The sequence below is a fragment of the Myotis daubentonii genome, chromosome 6 (genome assembly GCF_963259705.1).
Source record: "Myotis daubentonii chromosome 6, mMyoDau2.1, whole genome shotgun sequence".
In the NCBI taxonomy this organism is placed as follows: Eukaryota; Metazoa; Chordata; class Mammalia; order Chiroptera; family Vespertilionidae; genus Myotis; species Myotis daubentonii.
The window spans coordinates 86,973,706-86,999,670 of NC_081845.1; the positions used below are offsets into that span (position 1 = coordinate 86,973,706).

At 50.0% G+C, this 25,965-nt stretch overlaps 1 protein-coding gene and 1 non-coding gene across 2 annotated transcripts; one reads left to right on the forward strand and one right to left on the reverse strand.

The window, feature by feature from the left end:
• Positions 1-6,025: 6,025 nt before the first annotated feature.
• Positions 6,026-25,200, reverse strand: TAF8 (TATA-box binding protein associated factor 8). The gene is made up of 9 exons (XM_059701705.1): positions 25,060-25,200; positions 24,146-24,302; positions 20,880-20,978; positions 20,492-20,554; positions 19,311-19,435; positions 15,941-16,088; positions 14,221-14,363; positions 9,224-9,363; positions 6,026-8,928 (listed from the first exon to the last, which is right to left on the reverse strand). The coding sequence occupies exons 1-9, from the start codon at positions 25,102-25,104 to the stop codon at positions 8,916-8,918; spliced, it is 933 nt and encodes a 310-aa protein (XP_059557688.1). The 5' UTR covers positions 25,105-25,200; the 3' UTR covers positions 6,026-8,915.
• On the forward strand, positions 12,950-13,080 carry LOC132237803 (small nucleolar RNA SNORA42/SNORA80 family). Its single transcript, XR_009453633.1, has one exon. It is a non-coding gene; the product is annotated as a small nucleolar RNA SNORA42/SNORA80 family (small nucleolar RNA).
• Positions 25,201-25,965: the final 765 nt, after the last annotated feature.

Consider the following 25,965-nt stretch of genomic DNA (forward strand, 5'->3'; position numbering starts at 1 on the left):
CCTCACTCGGACCCAGGAGGCTTCGCACAATGTGCCCCCGCTCCTATCTGGCCCCCTCTCCCACCTCTCTCCAGGCGCTCGGCCCCTCGCTGTCGAGGGGCACACACGCTTCTGCTTCAGAGCTTGTGCACATGCTGTTCCCTCTCCCTGGAATGCTTTTCCATGCACCTGGTCAATGCATTCAGGGCCTGGCTCAAAGACAGCTTTCCCTCCCTACCCTTTCTAAAACAGCAACGCCTTTGGCACTTAGCTCTGTGGACGAAAGGGGCCACATGCTAACCCAAGCTCAGGGAAGGCCTGTATGGCAGTCTTGCAAACTCAGAGACCTGAAGTAACCACAAAGGATGGTCTGAGATTAAACTTTAACTAAAAGCAGTTATGGTGGGCAGTTACATCCTAGGCTGGTATCTTCACTGACAAGGTCAACCTTTACCTTAACTGAGCCTGTCTGTCTTTTTGCACCTATGATAACACACCCTTGAAATGTCTGGGTGACTTGTAACTTCCCTTTTTCTGGACCCCTTGGGGCACAACCTAATGTGCTGGGCGCCAGGACAGAGACCACAAATTCCTTCATTGTCATGTTAATTGTTTCTTCACCCACCTAAGTATGTGTCCATCATTTTACTGTTTATCCAATCCCAGGGGGTCCCCCCCACCTTTGCTTTCTCCCGCCTCTCTAGTCTATCACCAATGCATTTCACGTAACCCACCTGCGTCCCTTTTCCTTTGATTGCAACGTATAAATACAGATGTAACCCGCCATTCTCTGGAGCATTATCTCAATTCATTGCTTCCTGGCATATGTCGACAGTTTGGCTCAAATAAACTCACAAAAATTCTTTACAGGTTCCAGTGGTTTTTTACATTAACAGCTCCTTCCAGCATCTGCTCTCCGGATCCACACACTCTCTGCCTCCTCTACCCTCCTCTACCCTACTGCTACCAGGTACTGCAGGCCTGTGCCCTCTGACTTCTAGCCTGTGCCCTCTGGCTTCCAGCAGAGAGCAGCCGGGATACCAGAAGGTGGGAGGGAGGTGAGGTCAGAGTATTAATTCCTGGGCTGGCTCCCTCACTGCAGGGTTGCTGTGTGCTATCGGGCCCCTCCAGGACCCAAGGCCTCAGCTCCTGGCAGGCTGTCACTTCAGCCTCTCTCCAGGTTCTGGTATCTGCTCCCGCCCCTCCCTGTCACTCACCCAGGTACTACACCACCCCTTGCGTTCCCCTGGCCTATACCTTGCCCACTTCTTCGGAGGTAATTGCTTTACTAAACCTTTCTCAATTACCCAAAGCATACTACCCATTTTCTTTCAGGACCCCAATGCAGCACCTGCCATCACACACCTGTTGTTTGAAACTGTCTCCCACTGGACCATAAGGTCAGAGAAGCTGGTGACTTTATTACAACATCTGGCTCAGCGCCTGCACAAAGTAGCTCAATGCTTGTTTGCTGAATGCGTGAATGAGGAAGGGAAGGAGCGCTGTAATCTGAGGAGGATATGGAGGCTGGGAGGAGGCCAAGATTTTAGGTGAAGGGCACAGGGGAAGGCACAGGTGCAGCAGTGGTGAGAGCACCCCTCAAGGCAAAAGACCCATTTCTGTCCTTAGCACTTCTCCACCATCTGCAAGGCTTTGGGCTTTGTTTTCGTTGTATGTCTCCCCACTGGAATGAACCCCCTGGGGGCAGGGGCCACGTCCCCGCCTTGTTCCCTGTGGTATCCTTAGCGCCTAGCACAGTACCTGGCATGCACAGAAGGCGCTAGATCCGTGATTGTTGAACAGATGGGAGGAATATGAGTTATCCAAAAGAAACAATGAATTGGCAGAGGATCTTGAAAGCCAGGTTGGGCGGTTTGGACCTGGAATGAAGAGCAATAGGGTAGAAGGGCACGCAAGCCCTGCTGCAGGAAGGGAAATGACCAAGCCGGGCTGGCAGGTTGGGCAGGGCAGGGGACACAGGCCGCAGCATCAGACCAGCAGGGAGAGGTGGCAGAATGTGGTGCAGAAGCAGAATGAAGCCTCCAGCGTTCAACCCCGAGACCGGATGAGAAAGGCTGTGCAACCTGAGTCCCGGCCCATGAGGAGTACCTCCCCCAGGGCCACTGCAACTGGCCTCACTGTTTCCAACTTCCAGCTGCAGTGGGAAAGCTGGGAGCGGAAGTGGTTTGGGGGAAGCATGAATCAAATCCACTCTGACCATGATGCATAGAAAATATAACCAGCTGGCTCAGGGGACAGCAAGTGACAGACAGACGGACACTGAGGACTCCCGAGGGGGGAAGGGGAGGGGGAACAGCTGAAAGTGGAGGAGCGATGAACCATCGCCTTGGATAGCAGAGGAGTGTCTGGGACCAAACACAGCTGGGTAGATTGGGGAAGACAAGCCAGCAAAGAAAAGGGAGGCCAAGAGGCAGAATAACAAAGACAGGAGGGCAATGTCAAGCAAGCCCAAGAACAACTTCACAGAAGGAAGGTGGCAGCCAACAGCCCAGGCCGGAGGCGAGAGTCGGCTGGACTCCAGAGGCCCCATCCCAGAAGCGCGCTGACTGCCGGCCTCCGGGGCCCTCGGAGAGCCAGGTTAGGTGGGTCCGTGTTAGAGAAGGCTTGCTCCTGGCCCACCTGGCATTCCTGGGCACATGTCCTAATCCTCATTGTGGCAAGGATTGCCAGTTGTCTGCCAAATCCATTCTTTCCTTCTTTCCGTGGCGACAAGGCTCCCAATTTTTACCTGGACCCAGAACCAACGCAGATCCCACATTCCCTTGCCTTGCAGCCTGGTGGGGCCATGCGGTCTTCAGGTCTCCTTTGTGCACCTCCCTCTCCTTCTTCCCCGCTGGGGTGTGGACCCAGAAGACAGACATAAGCATTACCCAAGGTGCCGGAGGAACCAGAGGCAGAGGCCACCAAGCCAGCCTGGACCACCGACCTAGACTTTCATAGAAAGCATACGTTGCTGTCTTAAGCCACTATAACTTGAGGACTTTTTGTTAGAACAGCCTAACTCAGTGGTTGGCAAACTCATTAGTCAACAGAGCCAAATATCAACAGTACAACAATTGAAATTTCTTTTGAGAGCGAGCCAAATTTTTCAAACTTAAACTATATAGGTAGGTACTCCTAAGCTGGCCTTTGCTAAAAACGCCCTCAGTCTGATTGAGGTACGTTTGCTAAGGTTGACCCCTTCCAACTCTCCCATCCACACTCGTCTTGTATACTTGTTTCGTCGATCTCCTTTCGTTCATCCTCTCTATATGTCCAAACCATCTCAACATACCTTTCTCAATCCTCAACACTACATCTTCTTTCACTCCACAACGTTCCCTAAAATTACCTTAATAAACTTTACTTGAAGTTTTAAGTCAACTTCGCACTGTTCGTGCACACCCGCACGTGGTATTTTGTGGAAGAGCCACACTCAAGGGGCCAAAGAGCCGCATGTGGCTCGCGAGCCGCAGCTTGCCGACCACTGGCCTAACTCATATAGGAACCCACCACTTAATCCAGTAGAAATACCTCAGATCAGATCAAAAGTTGTTCCAGCCCAACTCTGCCAGGGGTCCCAGGGTGAGAGAGACCACTGGCATTTCCCTTGACAAGGTCCTCACTCTATGCACAGGGAAATCCCAGTCTCTTTAATAATCGGTTACAGATCCATTATTCATCAACTGATCAAAAGTCTTCATAAAAATGTTGGTCCCCTATCTACCTAATCAAGGAATGAGTAAGAGCAGCGATTACCAGCTTGCCCATCAAGCTCCCTGAGTAGTTTCATTTCTATCTAACTCCCTTCTCCTCATACCCGCAGGCCAAGGAGGGTGTGGGTGTGCGGTGGGGTCACCTGGGTGGAGTGCTCAATGCTCCAGACCAGGGGTCCTCAAACTACAGCCCGCGGGCCACATGCAAATACAAATATTGTATTTGTTCCCGTTTTGTTTTTTTACTTCAAAATAAGATATGTGCAGTGTGCATAGGAATTTGTTCATAGTTTTTTTTAAACTATAGTCCGGCCCTCCGACGGTCTGAGGGATAGTGAACTGGCCCCCCATTTAAAAAGTTTGAGGACCCCTGCTCAGAGGAACAGCAGCGCGCACAGCCATGAGGTCACAGTGTGGAACGTGGGCAGCATGGCTGCGGAGCAGGATGCCGGGGGGGGGGGGGGGGTGGACTGCAGCCGCTACTCAGCAGCTGAGCAAACTGAGGTCAGTCACTGACCTCCTGGGGCCTCCGTGTCTTCAGCTACGACGGGGACAGTAAGATCATCTACTTTTGAGGTAACTGTGAGGAATAAATCAGTCAATAAGTGTAAGACACTTAGACCCGTGGCTGGCAACAGTTCTCAATTAGTATTAGTCTTTATATATAACTAGAGGCCCGGTGCACAAAAATTTGTGCACTCGGGAGGGTCCCTCAGCCTGGCCTGTGCCCTCTCGCAGTCTGGGACCCCTGGGGGAATGACCACCTGCTGGTTTAGGCCCACTCCCCGGGAGATTGGGCCTAAGCTGGCAGTCAGATATCCCTCTGGCAGCCCGGGAGCCCTCGGGAGATGTCCACTTGTCAGCGGGGACCAGGCCTAGCTGTAGTCGGACATCCTTAGCGCTACTGAGGAGGCGGGAGAGGCTCCCACTACCACGGCTGTACTGGCAGCCATCAGCCTGGCTTGTGGCTGAGCAGAGCTCCCTGACCACCAGGGGGCAGCTACTACATTGAGCGTCTGCCCCCTGGTGGTCAGTGTGTGTCATAGTGACCAGTCATTTCCAGTTGTTCTGCTGTTGCATATTACCCTTTTATTATATAGGATTATTATATAGGATAGAGGCCTGGAGCATGGGTGGGGGCTGGCTGGTTTGCCCTGAAGGGTGTCTCAGATCAGGGTGGGGGTCCCGCTGGGGTGCCTGGCCAGCCTGGGTGAGTGGCTGATGGCTGTTTGCATGCTGGCCACAGCCCCTTCATGGTGGGGGTCCCCGCTGGGGTGCCTGGCCAGCCTGGGTGAGGGGCTGATGGCTGTTTGCAGGCTGGCCAAACCCCCTCAGCGGGGACACTTACCCCATGAGGGTGTGGCCAGCCTGGGTGAGGGGCTGATGGCTGTTTGCAGGCTGGCCACAGCCCCTTCAGGGTGAGGGTCCCCCCTGGGGTGCCTGGCCAGCCTGGATGAGGGGCTGAGGGCCGTTTTCAGGCTGGCCACACCCCCTTCAGGGTTGGGGGTCCTGCTGGGGTGCCTGGCCAGTCTGGGTGAGGGGCTGATGGCTGTTTGCAGGCTGGCAAGCCCCCCAACGGGGACCCTCACCCTATGAGGGTGTGACCAGCCTGGGTGAGGGGCTGATGGCTGCTTGCAGGCTGGCCACGGCCCCCAGCCATCCAAGCTCCCAGTGGAGGCTGGCTGGAATCAGGTATCTGGGATTTATTTAGCTTCTATAATTAAAACTTTGTTCCCTTTTGCGGAGGCCACAGCTGGCCAGAGCAGGCGGGAAGCTTTGCTTCCTCCATTGCCGGGGCAACCAAGCCTCCTCCTTGCTCCAGCTCCGTGACTGCCGGCTGCCATCTTGGTTGGGTTAATTTGCATATAGTCGTTCTGATTGGCTGGTGGGCAGCTTAGGCACAATGAAGGTATGGTCAATTAGCATCTTTGTCTTTTATTAGTGTAGATAGCCCCCAACTATAACAGCCTCGATGACCCTCAATGTGTGACTGGTTAAACGGACTGTGGGACATCCATACCATGGAATACTACTCAGCAACGAAAAGGAGCTACTGACATACACAACAACCTGGAAGGCTCCCACTCCTGTGGAGTAAAAACAGCCAACCTCACCTGTCTGGGCATCTCAGTGGTTGAGCATCAACCTATGAACCAGGAGGTCAGAGATCAATTCCCTATGAGGGCGCATGCCCGGGTTGCGGGTCCGATCCCCAGTGGGGCTGCATGTTGGAGGCAGATGATCAATGATTCTCTCTCATCACTGATGTTTCTCCTTCTCTCCCTCCCTCTCTGAAATTAATAAAAATTAAACAAATAAAAAAGCCAACCTTAAAAGATTACAAACTTTATTATTCCATTTACATAACATTTAAAAATAAAATTATAGAGGAGGAGAACAGAGCAGTGGTTGCCAGGCATAGGGTGGGGAAGGAGGTGGATGTGATTCTAAAGAGAGAGCCTGAGGGAGCCGTGTGGTGACGGACATGTGTACCTTGACTGTGGGGGTGGGTGCCTGAATCTACACATGACAAACTGCATAGAACCATGCAGAGAGGAAAGGTAAAATCTGAATAAACTCTGTGGGTTGCAGCAATGTCGATTTCCTGGTTTTGATATTGCATTTATATAAGATTCTACCGCTGGGGGAACTGGGTGAAGGGTACATACGACCTCCCTGAAATTTTTCCCCCCCAGCATCCTGTGTTTCTTATAATTATTTCAAAAATTTAAAACAGCCTATCAGAGATGCGTAAGGACATATTTACAGTTTAAATGATAAAGGTCTTGGATGAGTTTTTAAAAATACTCTAGGCAGGAAAAAGTAAAGGGAAAAAAGGTGAGAGAAATAGATGAAATCAAATAGAAAAAAATGGTAAGTGTTAAAGCTGGATGAAGAATTAAACAGAGAAAATATGTAAACTTTCCTCTCTAATTTTGGGTTTGAAAATCTCCAAAATCAAGTTTTAGACAGTTCTCAGCGGTACCTAGTCAACAGAAGGGCTAAGCCTCACTTGTCTGTTTACAGCCTTAATCAGTGCTATGACTTTTGAATACAAATTAAGTTCAAAGCTTATAAAACTGTTTCATTATGAAGGTTTCCTCATGACCTTTTATTAAGACCTCACAAATCACACTCTTCATCTGGCTCTCTCTACTACTTATTCCCTCCAAGAACTCCCCCCAAATTAGAAAAAATAGAAGTTTGTAAGTATACATTGAGAACATGCACAATTCTTACACAATAACTCAGCTTGTCCAACCTCCCAGCACCCCATCCAGAACAGAATCACAGCAGCGCAGCCTTGAACAGCCCCGCAGCAGAAATGGCGACTCCTTTCCAAATCCCACCTTAGGCGCTAGTTTTGCACGGTAACAAGAGAGGAGCTGCAGGAACACTGACTGGGACGAATGCTCCCAAGAGCCGTGAAGACAGCACGCCGGGAGGTTCCTCCTGCCTCGGCCACGACGCACACTCAGAACTGGAGTCAAAATCAGCAGGCCACGGATCGCCAACAGCCGATCACAAACTCCCAGGGTCGGCACAGGCCCACCCAGCTGCCTTCACCTGGGAGAACGTCAGTTCCCCACAAACCTGAAAAACCTTACTCAGCCCAGAGCTGGGAGTCCACTTCTCACTGGGATCCCCCTTCAGTTCCTCACAGGCAGCTCTTTCCTTCCGGGCGACGGGACAGGGTGCCCTGGGGAACAGTGAGCCGGACGCATGGGGAGCCTGCTGCCAAGTCACCAGGTTTTTGAATTGGACTCATGGAGGTTAAGAGATGACTGTGGGCCTGCCCAGTTGAGAGTTGACCCATGCACCAAGAGGTCGCTGGTTCGAGTCTAGGTCAGGGTACATGCTGGGATTGCAGGATCAGTTCCCCAGTAGGGGACATACAGGAGGCAGCCAATTAATGTCTCTCCTCAATGTTTCCATATCTACCTCTCCCTAAAAAAAGAAAATCAATACAAAAATTTTAAATAAAAAAATAATTAAAAAAAGAAGAAAAAAAAAAAGAGAGAGATGACTGTGGAAGCCAAGTATAAGAAGAGTTCAATACAATTCCAGGGACACCTCACTGCTACTGTGTAAACTTCCAGGTTCACTGGCACTTTTCTTCCTTAGACTTGGTTTTTCAATCTCTGCTGTCAGAGACCAGCCAAAGGTATCAGCTTGCCCACCATCTTCCTTAAACACCTGTGTTTTGATCTGTAGGGTTCAGGAAGGATGAAATCTTTCCCCAGGATGCAAAGAGGTTGAAGAGATTCAGATCTGCTTCTGGAAGAACTCCTTGGCCTGGCCCGCCGGCTTCCGCCGCATGGCTTCCTTCTGTGCCGGCTTCCAGCAGACCCAAGAGGCTCTCCGCTCTCAGCAAACAAGGCTATCCACCCCCCTCTCCCCTCACAATCCCTTTCCTGTTGTTTAAGGTCGGATTCCTCCAGCAAGTCACAGCATAATACATCAAGCAGAGGCTCTTGTCAGAGAAAACTTTTCCTGGATGGGGCAGGACTCAGTGGTCCCAAAGCACACATGCCACAGAGCGACGACCAACACCAACCTCTCACCAGAGGGCGCTGCCTTGTAGGAAGAGTCCACCAGATGTGATGAGAGAGTCGGTGCGCTGTTCCGCATCACCCTCCTCCACGTGCACACCTGCTCACTCCTCCTGACTCCTGCGGCCCAGTTCTTGGAGTGACACGTGGGAAGGCAAAGTCACCTTCGTCATCTCAGCAGGGCGCTTGGAGCCCAGGTGAGAAGAGAAATAAGACTGAGGTTCAAGGGTGAGAAACTGGTGCTACAGGTTGTCTGTGAGTCAATGAAGGGACCCGCACGGCCTGAAACGGAAGCCAGGCAAACAGTCCTCTGGAGGAAGCAGAGAAGGTGCAGCCCCTTCTTCCTGCGGCCTGCCCTGGTCTCTCGGGTTCAAAGGAGTCAGGTCCTGTGATAATGAATGAAGTCGCCAGCTGCTCCTACGCCCACAGTCCAGCCTGGCTAATTAAGAAAGCCTCGTTATTACCACCACATCATATCTTCCTCAACCCAGACATCGGTGAAAATGGGAAATATTAACACAGAGTTTGCTGTTAAAAGCATGCCCAGTCACCCCAGCCGCCTCGCTGGACCACGGGAGGCCACCCTTTCTGCTTCCCTCCAGCGGCTTTAACTCCCCCCAGGAGCGTGGTGTCCGCATCTCTGTACAAGGCAGGCTTTCTTCTCAGCTCACGAGAGGGACCTGGAAAGAAGAGGAATCCATGGAGCCTGCCTGGTGGGGGCCCCCACTGCTCTCCTCCTAGGAGGCAATAACTCCAGGGCTGTGAGGGTTAGTCCCGGGGCTGCAGGAAGCTCAACCTCTATGCCCCAAGAGGTACATGTGGCAGACGAGGAAGGAGAAGGAAAGGGATGATATTTCCTCTCACTCGAGTAGCTTTCCCCGAGGTTCAGGCCCACTTTTCTGAAAAAGAAAGAGTGGCCTCTCCTTTCTACCTCGGTTGGCCAGAGCACCTCTCGGCACCCAGCTCCCAACTCACTTCTTCCTGCGGATCTTGGGTTTCTTCACGGGGCGCAGGTAGGGGTTATCAATGAGGCTCTCCTCCCCGTTCCGGCTCCCCGTCAAGGAGGAGTTCTGCTGCAGGACAGAGGTGTTCTCCTTCTCGGCTCCAGAGTCATCCTTTGAGCAAAAGCCGAAATAAAGCAAAACACCATCGGCATAAGGAAAGCGATCAGCCCATGGCAGGAACCACTGTCAGCGCCCCTTTCCGGGGGAGACTGGAAGCTCAGGGACCACTTCTTTCTAAAGGGCCTCCGATGAAGCGAGGCCCAGGCAGCACTGGCCAGCAGAGGAAGGTGAGGCCAACGGCTCCGACGTGGAGCACAGAACACAGAACCCTGAGCTCTTGACAAGACAGGGCACGAGTTAGAAAAAACAGCGACCTGGGAGGGGCAGCGGTCTGGGGCTAAAATTCAGGGGCTCAAGAAGGAAGCCCCTCCTGTGGGGAGGTGAAGAGGAAGGGAAGTGGGCCTCCACCCTTGGAGGACAGAGACGGGGTGAGAACCATCACCTGCAGAGGCCTCCCCTGAACCAAAGCTGATGTAAAGCGTCAGAGACGCCCCCCAGATCCTCAAGTTTTCTGGTTCTTGCAACGTGGTACCAATGACCACATTACAGCAGAGCAGAGCGTGCTGGCACCCATGCGGGAACGCCACCCACACCTCCACTGCCACCTGGGGATCAGGTCTCTCAGATTTGGTTTTTGAAGACAGTGATTTTGCAGAAAAGTTCATAAATTTACATATATTCCATAGGACCCCAATTTAAATTTTTTAAAAAATCACAATTGTGTGTAAACTGGAAAAAAGTAATATGTTGAAGTTTAAAAAACTGGTTCTAAGAATATGGGTGATTGATTCTCCTTTCCTTACTTATACTCTCTTCTAAGTTCTGTAAAATGAGCATAGCAGAGGGAGGGGGACAAACTCACACGAAGAACTTGACCTACAAGTTCATTCCTAAGGGACTGTAAGTGACCAGAGGCGCTGGTGGGGCTGCGCCCCCTGGTGATAGGCCAAGGTTCTGTCACGGAGATTCCTGTTCTGTGGGGGCTCTGACTTTGACCAGAGCAGAGGACACTAAGATCAGGATCAGACGGCAGGAAATGAACACAGGCTCTCCCCGGAGACCGCTGGCCCAGCAGGCAGGCGACAGTCAGGCTCCAGGAACCGCAGGAGATGGGTCACTTCTGGGTTGCACTGCATGTGCTCACACTATCCATCCACTGTGTCCTCCCAGAGACCCTGTGCTTCCCTCTCCAACGCCTGACCCGGTGGGACCACGAGGTGACTCAGAGCCACCGCGGACTTCCGGAGGCTCTTCTGAAAGCGAGTGCCCGAGATCACCCTCGCTCACGCCAGACACAAGGTCTGACCACCACCAGTCCTGCCTGGGGCGTCTGGCTCCTACGCTTTCCAAAGTTCTTACGGCTTAATTTGGTAACCACCCCTACCCACCTATCATTTCTCCATGGTCAACACCTTATCTTAGAGTTACTGGACGTTCACTTCAGCTGTGCCTTAAGTGTTTCCTGAAATAAGGATGGAGGTGACAAGGGTGCTGAAGAGCCAGCCTCGACCTGCTGAGGCCCTGAGGCTGCCGCCACCGGCTCACTGTCTCACAGGCTCCTGCCCTCACCTGCCTGCCGACCCCCAGGCTCACACAGCCACGGCCACTCAACCACTGGGGTGTCAGGTAGGCACCTCCAACTCCGTGTGCCTAACACGGAGCCCCGGACCGCCCCCTGTGCCTAAACAGCCCTCCCGGCAGCCCTCCCGGCCTTCCAGTTGTTCAAGCCCAACACTCCAGTCATGCTTAATTTTTTTCTTCCTCTGACAGCTCACCTCAATCGGTAAGGAAAACTTCTTGGCCTTACCTCACATCACAGGCAGAGTCTGACCACTGCCAGTGGCCCTATGTGACCATCCGGCGAGGACCCACCACTGTCCCTGGCCCAGACTGTCTCAAACGCTTCCTAACTGACCTCCCTCCACAGTCCACAGTCCACGCTCTGCCGGCCCCGGCTGCAGTCCCTTCTCCTCACCGCCCTCGGCGATCCTGGAAAAAGTTAGCTCAGACACGTCCCTTCTCTGCACCATGCCCCCCCCCTCCCATTTCACCCAGTTGAAACCCAGTCTTAAAGCTGCTTACAGGTCCTGGTGGGACTCTCCTCTCCCTCTCTCCTTCCTCAGCCACAGCCACACTCGCCTCCGCGCTGCTCCTCAGGGCCTCCGCACAGGCTGGTCCCTTTCCAGAACATTCTTCCCCAGAGAGCCACCTCGCTCACTCCCTCACCTCCTCCAAGTCTCTGCTCACACGTCAGTTCTCCGGGATGTCGACCCTGAGCACTCTAAAACTGAAACCTCCACCCTTCGCCCTGGACCTTCCCTCCCCGTCCCCACTAGCACTTTAATAAACCACGTAACGATGTGCTTATATATTCCAGCCACTGTCACCCTCCCACTGCCAACTCACAGGCTCCTAAAAGGCGGTGTGCTCTTTGTTCTGTTCACTGAAGGGTCCCAAGCTCTCAGAACAGCGTCTGGCACATGCCAGCAGGCACTAAATAAATAAATGACGGGTACAGTGCTCATGGGAGAGCAAAAGTTTCGACCCTGGGATTAGCTGCTAGTTCAAATGGGAGAGAAAAATAATTCTATTACACACTAATTTAAAATGAACAGTTCCTTTATGTCCAAGTAGATGGAGAAACCAGGACTGGTTAAGTAAAAATTATGCAGCAAGAGAACTTGAGAGAGATATGCTGCCACTGACATGAAAGAACGATCTGAAATACCAGTTACCTAATGAACTGTAGCAACGTGTGTGAATGCTAACGACAGAAAACCACCACCGTCCGCGGGGCCTGGTTAAACCCACTTGTGCCTCCCTGGAACATGAGGAGGCTGAGCAGGGGGTGAAGGCGCTCCTTTACACGGACATGGAATGACCGCCAAGCTGCATGGATGAGGGCATACAGCGAGGGGCAAACCACCTGTGAGCTGCTGTTCGTGTCCGTGTCTCTAGATTCATAAGAAAGAGGCCAAAAAAAAAAAAAAAAAAAAAGAGGCCGGTGACTGGTTGCTCTGTAGGTGGGTAACAGGGCACCAGGACGAGAGAAAGAACTGCCACCACACATCTTTTTGTCCATTCTGAATTTTGAAACCCATATTATACCAGTATTTGCCAGTCCAATAGAATAATAAATCCAACCGATTGCATATAACTCTGTTGCTAGAATCCTTTTCTTAAAGTCTTTCCACTTATTTTTTCACAGGACAGCATGTGGTAGTACAGCCCAGAGCAGCAGGGAGGGGCAGTGGGGGCGGGAGCTGCCCTGGGCCAGGCACCTGTGTGTGAGCGCATTTTACCTCGGGCTCCCGCTTCCCCCAGAGCAGTGGTTCTCCACCTTGGCTGCACGTTACAATCACCTGGGAATCTTCCTGGGCCTCATCCTCCGGAAATTATTTCTTTGTTACTAATGTTGTGGCCCCACCCCATAACAAAGAAACAATTTCCGGAGGATGGGGCCCAGGAATCAGGATTTTAAAAAAAGATTCCCAGGTGACTGTAACGTGCAGCCCAGGCTGAGAACCACTGCCCTAGAGGGAGGTGCTCCTGCTCCTGTCTGTACTTGTGAAGGAGACGCAGATGTTGGGTGATGTGCCGGGGGAGCAGCACGGTCTGGATTTAAAGCCAGACCGGTGCGTGGGTTTGGACTGATGGCAGGCCTGTCCCCTGGGTCTCTCACAGTGCCCCAGGCCAGAGAAAGCTGCGCTTGAACCATTGCCCGGCCTGTGCCTGCAGGCTGCAGGCACTGAAGCAGGTTGCACAGTGAAAAAAATAAAAAGAAAAAAAGAAAAAGAATAAAGCCAGACCAGTCTGACTCCAAGGGTCAGGTCTGTCTACTCTGCCATACGGCTTGGCGTCTCCGTGTCCAGGAGAGCGCAGGCAGCTCCTGGCATGATTTCAGCCTCGACTCACTCACCGCCGCGACCTCACCTATGTCACTACCTAGACCAGTGATGGCGAACCTATGACACACGTGTCAGAGGTGACACGCAAACTCATTTTTTTGGTTGATTTTTCTTTGTTAAATGGCATTTAAATATATAAAATAAATATAAGTCTTTGTTTTACTATGGTTGCAAATATCAAAAAATTTCTCTATGTGACACGGCACCAGAGTTAAGTTAGGGTTTTTCAAAATGCTGACACGCCGAGCTCAAAAGGTTCGCCACCACTGACCTAGAGTGTTAGATAACCTTCCGCAGGCCCTTTAAGTACTTTGTACTTACAAAGGGAAGTGATGTTTGCTTAGAAGACCCCTCTTTCATGAGGTGAACCTCATCTCACTGTAAATGTGGGGAAGCCCACGTTTAACATAGCTTATGATCTGACCCCCGCACCCCACCCCATGAGCTGTCTGACCGCATCCCTCCCTACTCTCCTCCCTGTTCATGCCACTCGGCTGTTCTTCAACACAACAGCTCCCACCTCAGGGCCTTCGCACCTGCTGTTCCCCGTGAGGCATGCTCTGCTCCCAGATGTGTAAGCTTAGTTCCCTTCAGGTCTTTACTCATATGCCACCCTCTCAGTCATCCTAAAACCACACTCCCCTGCGCCCATACCTACTTCCCATCCCTTAATTTATTACTTCATACCTTAGCTCCATGAGGGTAGGGAATTTTGTCAGTTTTGTCTCCTACTAATTCCCCAGCACCTGGAACTGTGCCTGCCTCTGGCAGGCGCTCATTCAGTATTTAATGAATGAATGAATGAATGAAGCCCCAGGACAGGACTTGCCTCTCAAGCTAGAGATCCTATCACACTCAGACCATCATGAGCCCATCTTGCAAGTCCCTAACATGAAGGCAGAGACCTGGGGTAGGTCATGTCCAGGACCCAGGGTGACAGGCTGCGGGCAGTGCGGGCTAGTTTGGGGGCGACTCTGAGCAGGCAGAAGGCAGGACCCACCGTGCTGATATGAAGAGGGAGGTTCTCTGTGTCTGTCTGCTCATCCTGCTCCGAGGAATCCGTCTCTTCCATTTGCTGCATCTCCAGTTCGGATGGAAGAAGAGCCGTCAGGTAGGGGATGGTGAAAGGTCTGGCAGCAATCACTGTGGGATCGGAAGAGAGCAAATTCCACTGTCATGGAGTCCTTGCGGCTGGCTCAGGGCCTCACAGCAGAGCAGCGAGCAGCACCCAATGACAATAATGGCTGACTCACTCAAGCACTCACTGTGTCCTACAGGCCTCACACGTACCACCTGAGTCCACTGTAATGGCTAAGTACCATTACCAACCCCGTTTTAGACAGAAGGAACCTGAGACGCTGAGAGGGTAAGTGGCTTCCTCCAGCACACAGAAAGTGGCAGAGTGGGATTTGAACTTGAGCAGTGTACCTTCAGAGCCCACTTTTCCCGAGTCCTGCAGGACTAACATCAGACAGAACTGGGGCTGAATCCTCGTAAAGCATCAGCTTAGTGATCTCACCTCGTTAACCCCTCTAAGCCTCATTTCCAGAGCAGAGATTTTGAGCCCATCAGTCTGAAGGATTTGAGAATTCCCTGCAGGTCAGTGTATCCACTGAGCTAGAGGGCACTTCCAAAAAGCACTGAGGAGGAGAAATCGCTGATGAAATAAATAATAGAAGGTCTCTCTGTGTGGTAGAATGTGATTATCGGGTGAGCCTAGGTTTGAAAGTAACTAGCTGTGTGACCTTGGGCAAGTTACTTCCTTTCTCCTCTTTATAAGCCTCGGCTCCCTGTAACGGTGATAACAGCTCCTAACTCGTGGGCTCCCGAGAGGATTTAACGAGATGACTTAGGGCAGCGGTCCGAGAGGTCCGGAAGGTTGGCGACTGCTGATTTACGGGAAATGATTGGCACCTCATCTGGCACTTAATAACTTAGCTGCTATTCTTTCAGGGCCAGGCACACAGCGAGCACTTGCTGAATGAATGAATCACCCTTGTTCATCTTTGGAAAACCTGAGGCCTGTGGAAATGAAGCGACTGGTCACATGGCGAGATGGTAGCGCTGAGATGGGAAATTAAGTGAGACAGTGCCTGTGTGAGGACACGGTGAAGGGCAAAGCCCGGCAGGTGTTCTGTAACTGCCCTGCCCCCCTGATGCCTCTGTCCCTTCTACAACCAGGGCTGCCACTTCTGCTCCATGAGTGCCTCTGAGGCCCAGGGCCCAGTTACTCTTGAGGTAACAACCCAAACTCAACAGACCTCAAGCGGCCAGTCCCAACAGAGGCCATTACTATTCTGAGTCATCTGTTAGGGACAGGCCTTAAGAACTGGGAAAAAGAGCCAGAAATCTGAAGAACGAGAGGCACCCAAGATAAGAACAAAGCTTATCATTTGTTTCTTCCTACCATGCTGAGAGTAAGGGAAGATGCTATTATCTCAGAAGACAAGACAGGGTCCACAGAGGGGTTAGACCAGCCGTGGGCAAACTACGGCCCGCGGGCCGGATCCGGCCCGTTTGAAATGAATAAAACTAAAAAAAAAAAAAAAAAAAAAAAAAAAAAAGACCGTACCCTTTGATGTAATGATGTTTACTTTGAATTTATATTAGTTCACATAAACACTCCATCCATGCTTTTGTTCCGGCCCTCCAGTCCAGTTTAAGAACCCATTGTGGCCCTCGAGTCAAAAAGTTTGCCCACCCCTGGGTTAGACTCTTACATGGAAACGTGCTGACGTCATCTTTGAAAAGACTCTGGGTCTCGCCTGTCTTGGCCATAAAACGGGTGAGTGCCCGCTCCACGTCCCGTCTTTGGGATGCAGCCTTCTCCCGCAGGACCTGGTAGTCAGACACAGGCTCGCGGTACGTCTGAAAAGAACAGCAAAGACACTAGAGAGTAATCCCAACGGATCATTCTGTCCTCCCTGAGGGCCAGCTTAGCTGTTTCTATATCCTTTTACTTATTTTTATTTTTTTAATATATTTTTATTGATTTAAGAGAGGGACAGAGAGCTAGAAACATCAATGATGAGAGAGAATCAGTGACCGGCTGCCTCCTGCACGCCCCTACTGGGGATCGAGTCTGCAACCCGGGCATGTGCCCTTGACCGGAATCGAACCTGGGACCTTTCAGTCCGCAGGCTAACGCTCTATTCGCTGAGCCAAACCAGCTAGGGCCAAACAAAACATTTTAAATTGTGATGGTATAGGTGACATTGTAGCAATGACCAAAAAAGTAATTAACTACTCTTTGTGGCACAGAGATGGGATTTTTGAAGGCGCTGCTTAAACACGTTTCCACTGTTGTCAATGTTAATTCAAGGGTCTGTCCTGCATGGTTTCCACATCCACACTTAAACATAGAAACAAGATTTTCTGACGTTTAAAATCATCCCAAAATGAAGAATTTGACTGGATTCTGAACATACTTGTTACAAACATTAAAAATGTAAGACCTTCCCATCATTTTTAAGAGAACTATTTGAGCCAGGCTGGCGTGGCTCGGTGGTTGAGCATCAACCTATGAACCTGGAGGTCATGGTTCAATTCCCAGTCACATGCCTGGGTTGCGGGCTTGGTCCCCAGTGAGGCCATGCAGGAGGCAACCGATCAATGATTCTCTCTCTCTCATCATTTATTTTTTTTATCTCTCTCTCTCCTTCTCACTTCCTCTCTGAAATCAATAAAAATATATTTAAATAAAAAAGAGAGAGAGCACTGTTTGAGATTCAAAAAGTTGGAAACTGAATAGGAAATTTTAAACAAAATTCTTCCAATAATTAGAAGATGCAAATTCATTTGTGATTAAGTGGAGCCAACAAGGCTACATATCTTTGTAATGTATCTTTTTCAACTATGAGAGCTGCTAAAGTTTTAAAATAAGCTGATCTTAGAATAAGACCTCTAACCTACTATTCCACCAAGTATTACACCAAGACTTCAAAACCTAAAAGGCAGAGGCCATCACGTGCTGCCATTAAAAAGGAGCAAAAAGGTTTCCTGAACCTGTAATAAGGGTCAGATTGTCTATAATGCCCATTATTTTGGTGGAGTCGTCTGTAATAATAAAAGCATAATATGCAAATCGACTGAAGGACAGAACAGCAGAATGATCTGGGAGCCCTGGCCAGGTGGGCGGGGCCTCCCTCTGCAGAGCCATTGATCACGAAGCCCCACTATCCATCGCCCCACAGAGGGAGACCCAGGCCATCGGCCAGCGATGTTGTGGCAGGTGTGCGGGGCTGGCCAGCGATCGCCCCGCAGAAGGAGGCCCAGGCCAGCCAAGCGCTCGCACCCCATGCCTGTCGCCCACAGAAGGAGGCTCCTGGAGGAGGGGGAGTGGCGGGGGGGGGGGGGTGGGGAGGGGGAGCAGCGCCGCAGATGATAAGCAGTGGCAGCAGTGGGGGTAGGGCCAGCTGCTGGCAGCCAGGGGAAGAAAAGCCCAATAGGCCCTGCTCGCCGGCCAGGCCTAAGGACCCTACCCGCTGGGTCCCGATTGTGAGAGGGCGCAGGCCGGGCTGAGGGGGACACACCCCTCCCATGCACGAATTTCATGCACCGGCCTCTAGTACATTATAATATTCATGTAAGTCAGCATGAATGTTTATTGAAGTATGTACTTAATATTTTTACTGTCAGAAATACACTATAAGAGTTAGAAACTGATGGGTTGAATTGTGTCCCAAGCGTATGGCCATACCACCCTGAGACTGGGCCCAATCTCTTCTGAATTGTGTCCCCTAAAAAAACATATGTTCAAGTCCTAACCCCCAGTATCTCAGCATATGATCTCATTTGGAAAGAGGGTCATTGCAGAGGTGATGAGTTAAAAAGAGGTCATACAAGCATAGAGTGGGACTCTGTTCCAACACAACTAATGTCCTCGCAAGAAAATGGCCACGTGAAGACAGACACACAGATGTAACAGAGGACTGCAGTCCTGCGTCTACAAGCCAGGAGTGCCCACAAACCACCAGAAGCTAGCAAAGGCAAGGAGGCTTCTCCTACAGGTTTCAGAGAAAGCATGGCCCTGGCAACATCTTGAATCCGCCCACGTGCCCTCCAGACTGTAAGGCAGTGATGGCGAACCGTTTGAGCTCGGCGTGTCAGCATTTTGAAAAACCCTAACTTAACTCTGGTGCCGTGTCACATAGAGAAATTTTTTGATATTTGCAACCATAGTGAAACAAAGACTTATATGTTTGATATTTATTTTATATATTTAAATGCCATTTAACAAAGAAAAATCAACCAAAAAAATGAGTTCGCGTGTCACCTCTGACACGCGCGTCATAGGTTCGCCATCACTGCTGTAAGGCAATACATTTCTGTTGTTCTAAGCCCCCTAGTATATGGCATTTTGTTACGGCAGCTCTGGGACACTAACACAGAGATCGCAGGTCAAGGCCAGCAGCTGTAGTGCAGGGGTGGCTGACTACCTATTCCTTCCCCCAGTATCCTGAGGTGTGGAGAAATGTCTGGAGGAGGCACCCCGCCCGCCCGCATGATGCCATATTTGCACCCGCATGTGCTGTGGCGGCGGGGACAAGGGAAGCGTGTGGGAGGGCCTCCGGGACTCCTCGGCACACGCACCCTTCCCCGGGCGGGCGAAACTGCTCCTCTGGCGAAGGAGAACACATCTCAACCATGGAAGACACCTCAGTCTGTGCTCATGCAGACCCAGGACTCAAGTTACGCTGACTTTCATGTCATGCCATCACCAAGTATGGTTAAATAATCGTTTCCCCCTGGTTTCAAAAAGACCTCTTTTCTATGAAACGTTTGGAAAACTCAGAAAAGCACACACAAAGCAACAAGAGTTACTGTGAATGCTTTCTGGAGTGCCCGTACGCCTCCTCTCTGGGTGGTAGGGCCTTTCACGTTTTGGCGGGACAGGTTTCAATTTCTTGTTCACTATGTTTTTGTGAGCCACCTGGAGGACATAATGCCCCTGTGCCAAATTGTTTATTAATAAGAAAAGACATTCTGAGTTCTGAGTCCACCTTTCATCAATAAGCTTTTGACCCAACAATCAGTAGAAACTGAGTATTTTGCAGCAGTCATAGCCCCCGTCATCTCCTCGACACTCACCGGGGTTTTGATGTAGGTGTGGGGGTCGGGGAACTCGGGAAAATGGCTGGGGATGTGCGGCGGGTGGGGTCGGTTCTGCCCCGCAGTGAGAGCTTTGGGGGTCACTGGCTGATTGGTCACTGGAGCTGCAACAGAGTCACAACTGGTTACTCTTCCACCCAAGGACTTGGGTCTCTACCCAAACCCTCCTTTCCTCAAAGTAAATGCTGTATCTCAATTTTCTGAACAACGGATACTTTGTACTTCTATTTTAAAAAGGCCTTGACGGACTTCAGGACCTCAGGGCACCCCCACATGCCCAGCCCTGCTGAATGACCTTGGGTGACATTCCCATCCACAACAATCTGTCTGCAAGCTTCTTAGGCAGGTGAGCGGTTGCTGTGACAACGTTCACATCACAAAAGAGCACACTGAGGCTGCTGGGTGGCCAAGGAGTTACACGAGCTGTTAACTCTCTTTTCACAGAACCCAGATAACAAAGTCATACAGTTCGCCAAGGACAGCATGGGATTAAAAACGGCACCTTCACTGCTACTTGAGAGGGAAGGTCTTCAAAAGATGTCAGCTAGAAAAAAGTGGTGGGAAAAAATCAAGTGAAGTCTCCCCAGGTCCTACCAGCCCACACTCGTTACTCCCAGCTCAGTTTATAGCAGTCAGCTTCCATCTGAGGCACAGCTCGTCTAACTGTGCCTTCGACAGAAACGAAGAGACAGAGTAAATGTTTTAGGTTTTCAAAGCCATGCAGTCTGTCACAACTGCTCAACTCTGCCATGATAGCACAAGGCAATCAAAGGTAAGTACACATGGCTGTGTTCCAATAAAGCTTTATTTACAAAAACAGGAGGTGGGCCACATTAGGCCCACAGACCTTAGTTTACTGACTCTTGATCTAAGGAAGAGCTAGAGCACTGGCATTCCTCAAGCAGCATCAATTGCCCTTATAGGGCTAAAGCACAAGAATCACAGCAACATCTCAGAGATGGCTTTCCTTTCTGGTGACTGAACGTCAGGTCCCAGTCCCATCAGCCCAAACAAAGGTGATGTCCCAGGCAGCCCCAAACGATGGAAGGAAGCCTGCAATAAGCAGCAGCTGAGCAAACGGATCCCTGCCCTATTTACTTAATTCTTTCCACAAGCATCAGCTGAGAATGCACTGAGGACCTCAGTTCAAAGTCACTTACGGGCGGTAATGACCATCCTCTGGGACCGTTTTGCATAAGCAGGGAGAGTGTCCACGTTGAACCCTAAGAAACAGGAAAACAAAAGTCACTGCTGCCCAGACCACCAGATACTGAACTTGGGAGAGGAACACTGTGCTGAAATAGCTTAAACTCCCCCCTCAAGCATTTTGCTGCCACTAGGAAGCACCAGCAGATGCCCACCAGGGAGTCAGGAGGTCTCTTCACCGGGTCCAGAGGAGCCCTCTGTTGGTAACCCCCTCGAGCTAAACACCGACCAGAAGAATCATAAGGGAATTAAAAAACACTCAGCAGATGTGGCTCTCTCCTCACTCTCTCTCCCATAACTCCAACTCAGCTGCACTGAAGAACTGGAAACGTGTGCACTCACCCATCTCAACAAGAGTGACCACGATATCTGACAGCGTGGGCTGGGTCCTGGCTGTGTGCTCACAGTAAGACTTGGCACTTCTCCCAATTTCCGAAATGTCTGGGAAAGAATCAAAGGCATAAAGTCTTATTCTCAGTTCCCTAAAAGGTAAGCAAAGGATTAACATATGAGCCAGCAACTCGGCTCCTGGGTATATTCCCAAGCAAATTGTAAGCAGGGACATAAATAGATACTTGCACACCCATGTCCGTAGCGGCATTATTCACAATAGCCCTAAGGTGGAAACAACCCAAGTGTCATCAAAGGATGAATGGATGAAAGTTAAAAATAATAATAAACCTTATTTTAAAAAAAAAAGATGACTGGATGAACAGAATGTGGTCGATCCATACAAAGATTATTATTTAGCCATAAGAAAGGAATGAAGTAGCCCTGGCTGGTGTGGCTCAGTTGGTAGAGTGTTGTTCTGTGACCAAAAGGTCACCAGTTTGATTTCCTGTCAGGGCACATGCCTGTGTTGCATAATGGAGGCGGCCGATAGATGTTTCTCTCTCTCTCTCTCAAATCAACAAAAACTTAAATACATTTAAAAAGAAAGGAAGTACTGATCCATGCTACAAAGATGAACCTTGAAAACATTATGCTAAATGAACTGAACCAGACACAAAAAGGCAAATGTTTTAAGATTCTACTTATATGACAGAAAAAAAAAATCCATAGAGCCAAAAAGTAGCTTAGAAGTTACCAGGGGCAGGGGGAAGAGGTGATTAGGGAGTTATCACTTACAGGTTTAGAGTTTCTGTTTGGAATAATGAAAAAGTTCTGGAAATGAATAGTGTTGATGGTTGTACAACATTGTGAATATATTTACTGTCACTGAAGTGTACACTTAAAAATGGTTAAAATAATAAATTTTATGCTATGTATATCGTGCAACCAAAAAAAAGGGTCTTCTTGTTTGTGTTGTCTGTCTAAAGCTGAACCCCTGTTTAATAGCCATGCTTTAGTCCTTCCGAGAAAGGGGAAGGTATGAAGCGGACTCCATGAATGGGCGTAAGGGGATGGGAGGTTCCATGAAACCTGAAATTGTGCTCAATTTTACACACACACACACACACACACACACACACCCCTTTTCTGGGAATGGTCCACAGAATTCATCAGATGTAAGGGATCCAAAAAGGTTCAGAAGATAAAAGCAAGTCGGGAAAGGTGCCTAACTGAAAACCTATCACCAACTTGCCATGCTACCCTGAGCAAGCCACTAACACCAGCCTTTACAGAGGAAAACGGTGGGCAGCATCTGTTTACTGGGGGGAGGGGGGAGGGTGGGAGCGGGGATCTAATGGGAACTATTAGTCCATTCCTTTCGGACAAAAGTTCTCAAAGCGTGGTCTGGGAATCCCTAGGCGACCCTATAAACCTTTCCAAAGTCCACAGGTCCAAAGTGTTTTCATATTCAATTTTTTTAAAAAAGTATTTTTATTGATTTCAGAGAGGAAGGGAGAGGGAGAGAGAGCTAGAAACATCAATGACGAGATGAAATCATTGATCGGCTGCCTCCTGCACGCCCCCTACTGGGGACTGAGCCCACAACCCCAGCATGTGCCCTTGACTGGAATCAAACCCAGGACCCTTTAGTCTGCAGGGCAATGCTCTATCCATTGAGCCCAACCAGCTAGAGCTCATAATCGAATTAAGACATTGTTTTATTTTTCTACTCATTCTCTCAGGCAGTTTTCCAGAGGCTATCTGACCTGGGATGACATCATGGCTCTGAGGGATAATGGATCATATGCTCGTTCACTCTCATGTTTTAAAATTTTCTGTTTTACTTTCTAATGTGGCAAAATATATACACATATATATTTATATTTATATCTCCATCCCACTTATACACAACTCCACAGGGTCCTCAATATTTAAGAGTCCACAGAGGTTGTAAGATAAAAAAAAAAGTCCAAGATCACTGCTTTAGGAAAACATTTGGTATGTAAAAGTTCCAAATGTCAGAGATCCATCTCACCTCGAACTTGCCCTTCCTGGGGCAGTCCACATCTAGTGACTGACCAAGACCAAAGTATAAAGGCAGGGCCCTTTTCCGCCGGATGTGGAATACCTGATGGGCAATTATCATCCTAGAGCTCACCGCTGCAGTGGCCAAATTTTTGTTTGGCCTGCACTGCAGTTCAATTTATTCTACTTCTCCCTCTGCCTAAACCATTCTCTCACTGTCATCCATAGGTGTTGGTACCCCTATCCCTCATCCCATCCTAGTCCCCAAAAAGGCCCAAATAGGGAAATACATTGTATATGCAGAAAAGGCAGTATGAGACCATTCTAGGGTCCAAAATCTCCAGGCATTTACTTTTAAAAAAAATATATTTTTATTGATTTCAGAGAGGAAGGGAGAGGGAGAGAGAGATAGAAACTTCAATGATGAGAGAAAATCATTGATCTGCTGCCTCTTGCACGCCGCCCACTAGGGATGGAGCCCACAATTCTCGGATGTGTCCTCGATCAGAACTGAACTCGGGACCTTTCAATCAGCAGGCTGACTCTCTATCCACTGAGCCAAACCAGCCAGGACTCAAGGCATTTCCTTTTAAGCGTGTTTTTTCCCCCCATTCTATAAAACGTATTCACCCTTACCCTTTGTATCTTTGTATATAATACAGCATTGTATTATATTATGTGGTGGCATCTATTTTGTAGAAATTAATCCTAACTCTCCAATAAAATTATAAGTTGAGTACAGAACATAAACAGCAATAATAGCACCTGCAAGTCATCAAGAGCTTACAATGTTCCCAGCATCGAATAATTTACATATGTGTCTCACTTATACTCACAATTCCATGAGGTGCAAATTATTTTATTTTTTTTAATTTTATTTTATTGCTTACAGTCTTACAAAGGGTATTACATATGTGTCCCTTTTTTTCCCCCGCCCTTGACAATCCCCTGGCTTCCCCTACCCCCCAGTGTCTTATGTCCATTGGTTATGCTTATATGCATGCATACAAGTCCGAGGTGCAAATTATTATTCCACTTCACAAATAAGGAAATTAAGAGTCAGGAGGTCTAGCAACTTGCCCCAACTATTAAGTGGTAGAGTGATGACTTACACCCAGGTCTACCTGATTCTAAAGCCTGTAAGTCACTTGACTGTGTTCTTTTTCTTAAATCCTCTCTAACGTGATCACAGTGCAGGACACGGCACCGATGTGTGGTTGACCTGAAGGCCTGTTGTTCCTGATACTTACAGCTCTGTAGCATCTCTGTCAATGTTTCCACGGACGCTTTCTCAGCACTCTCAAACCCTGCCTCCGTCAGCAAGGAGCTCACCACCACTTGCAGGGTTCGCCTCCGGGCCAGATGGTAATTGTCGGCAGGGTTAGTGGACTGTTTACCTCCCGATCTCTGTGAATCAGCAGCCCAGAAAGAGAGAAGATTTTCATCCACGAAACAAGGATGCAATCGCATAGTTCACACATCGTCATGGCGAGCAAACATTCATTTGCTAAATACTTACTTACCAGTGCTTAACAAAATGTGATAGCCAAGTAATAACTGAGCAGCCAAGGGGCTCTAAATACGGAGACGGCCTTTCTGCTTCCCTAAAACGTAAACTTCTATTAACACAAGTGGCTGTTTCTTACTTTCTGTTTTAGCAGATTATGAGGATATACAGCTGAAGAAACACGTATGATGAGACTGAATTTATTTCTAACGCTCAGAAAAAAAAACCATCTCTCTTGTTCCTCCCATCTGCACACCACTTCACTAACAAGGGAAATTAAAATAATAACACATGGTGCTGAGGAGAGGAGGGCAAAGGATAACAGCACCGGAAAGTAGGAAAGATAATATTTTGAAACAGGAATCCCTCCCAACTTTGGCTAGCCAATAAGAAGGCGGAAACGGCCTCTTCGGACCAATTAGGAGGTGTTCCGGGTTCCCAACCCCGAAACGAGCCAATCAGCACACGGGTCCACCAACTCCGGAGGCCGCCGCCAAGTCCCAAAGAGGGAGGGCAGGTACGGCCTGAAAAACGCCTCCTCCATACGGAGCTCTTGGTGGGGCTGGATGTCTGGGAATAAGCCTGTTGCCCCGGCTAGGGGAAAGCTGCAGAATGCCCCGACTCTCCCAGCTTCAACTCCGCGCCTCCCGCCCTTACCGTTCCGGAGCTGCCAGCCCCCGCAGTGGCCATCGTGTCGGCCATCTTGCTCTGGCGTAACGTGCGCGAGCGCAGGGCAGGGTGGGATTTGTAGTCCTCCGACGGGGCGGGGCGGGGCGGTGCTCTCACCTCTGGGTTTTCCAAAGCCCAACCAAAGCGGGGGGCGGGGGTGGGGGGAAGAGAAGGTTTCTGAAGACCCGGCTCACGTGACCTACACTGAGCGATGGGTTGCTGTGAGCCTCGAAATTGGCCCGGAAAATGCGCCCTCGCTTGCACACCTCTTTCCCCACGAAATCGTTTCTCATAAAGAGCACACCCCTGGAACGCCCCATACGTGGTTGTTAGCAACACCTGGCTAGGTCCCGCCCAGTGCCAGTGACTCACTGTCTGCGGGAGGGGCCCGAGACTACGTGTTGTTAACCTCTCCAGGTGATTCTTCTGCAGCGGGAAATTTGGGGAAATTTAATGCTGTGCTGCGGGTCCACAGCCCGCCAATGGCCTACTTGCAGCCTAGTCCAGGTCTTCCATTACACCCTGCTGTCCTCAATCCGCCGGTAGTTGCCGGGCCAGCCGGGAGGCGCAGAAAGCAGGGGGCTCTGTCCCTTGCCCGCCTCACTCCCAGAGTCGGCGGTGCCTGTGGGTTTTCTGTGCGCTTGCTCGCCAGCCCCTCCGGATGGGGGTTCTTCTTGAGGGGCCCGCATCGCGCCTTATCCTTCTCCGTTTGCAGGTGCCTGGCAGGACGCAGACGCTGGGTTTGAATTCTAATGTCGCTAGCTGTGGGACCACGGGCACATGCCCTAACCTCACTGTGCCTCAGTTTCCTCTTTTCCTCTTTTGTGAAACGGGTGTGATTGATAGCGGGGGAGGGGAGGGAACAAGGGAATGCAAACAGGTCTATCGCGGGGC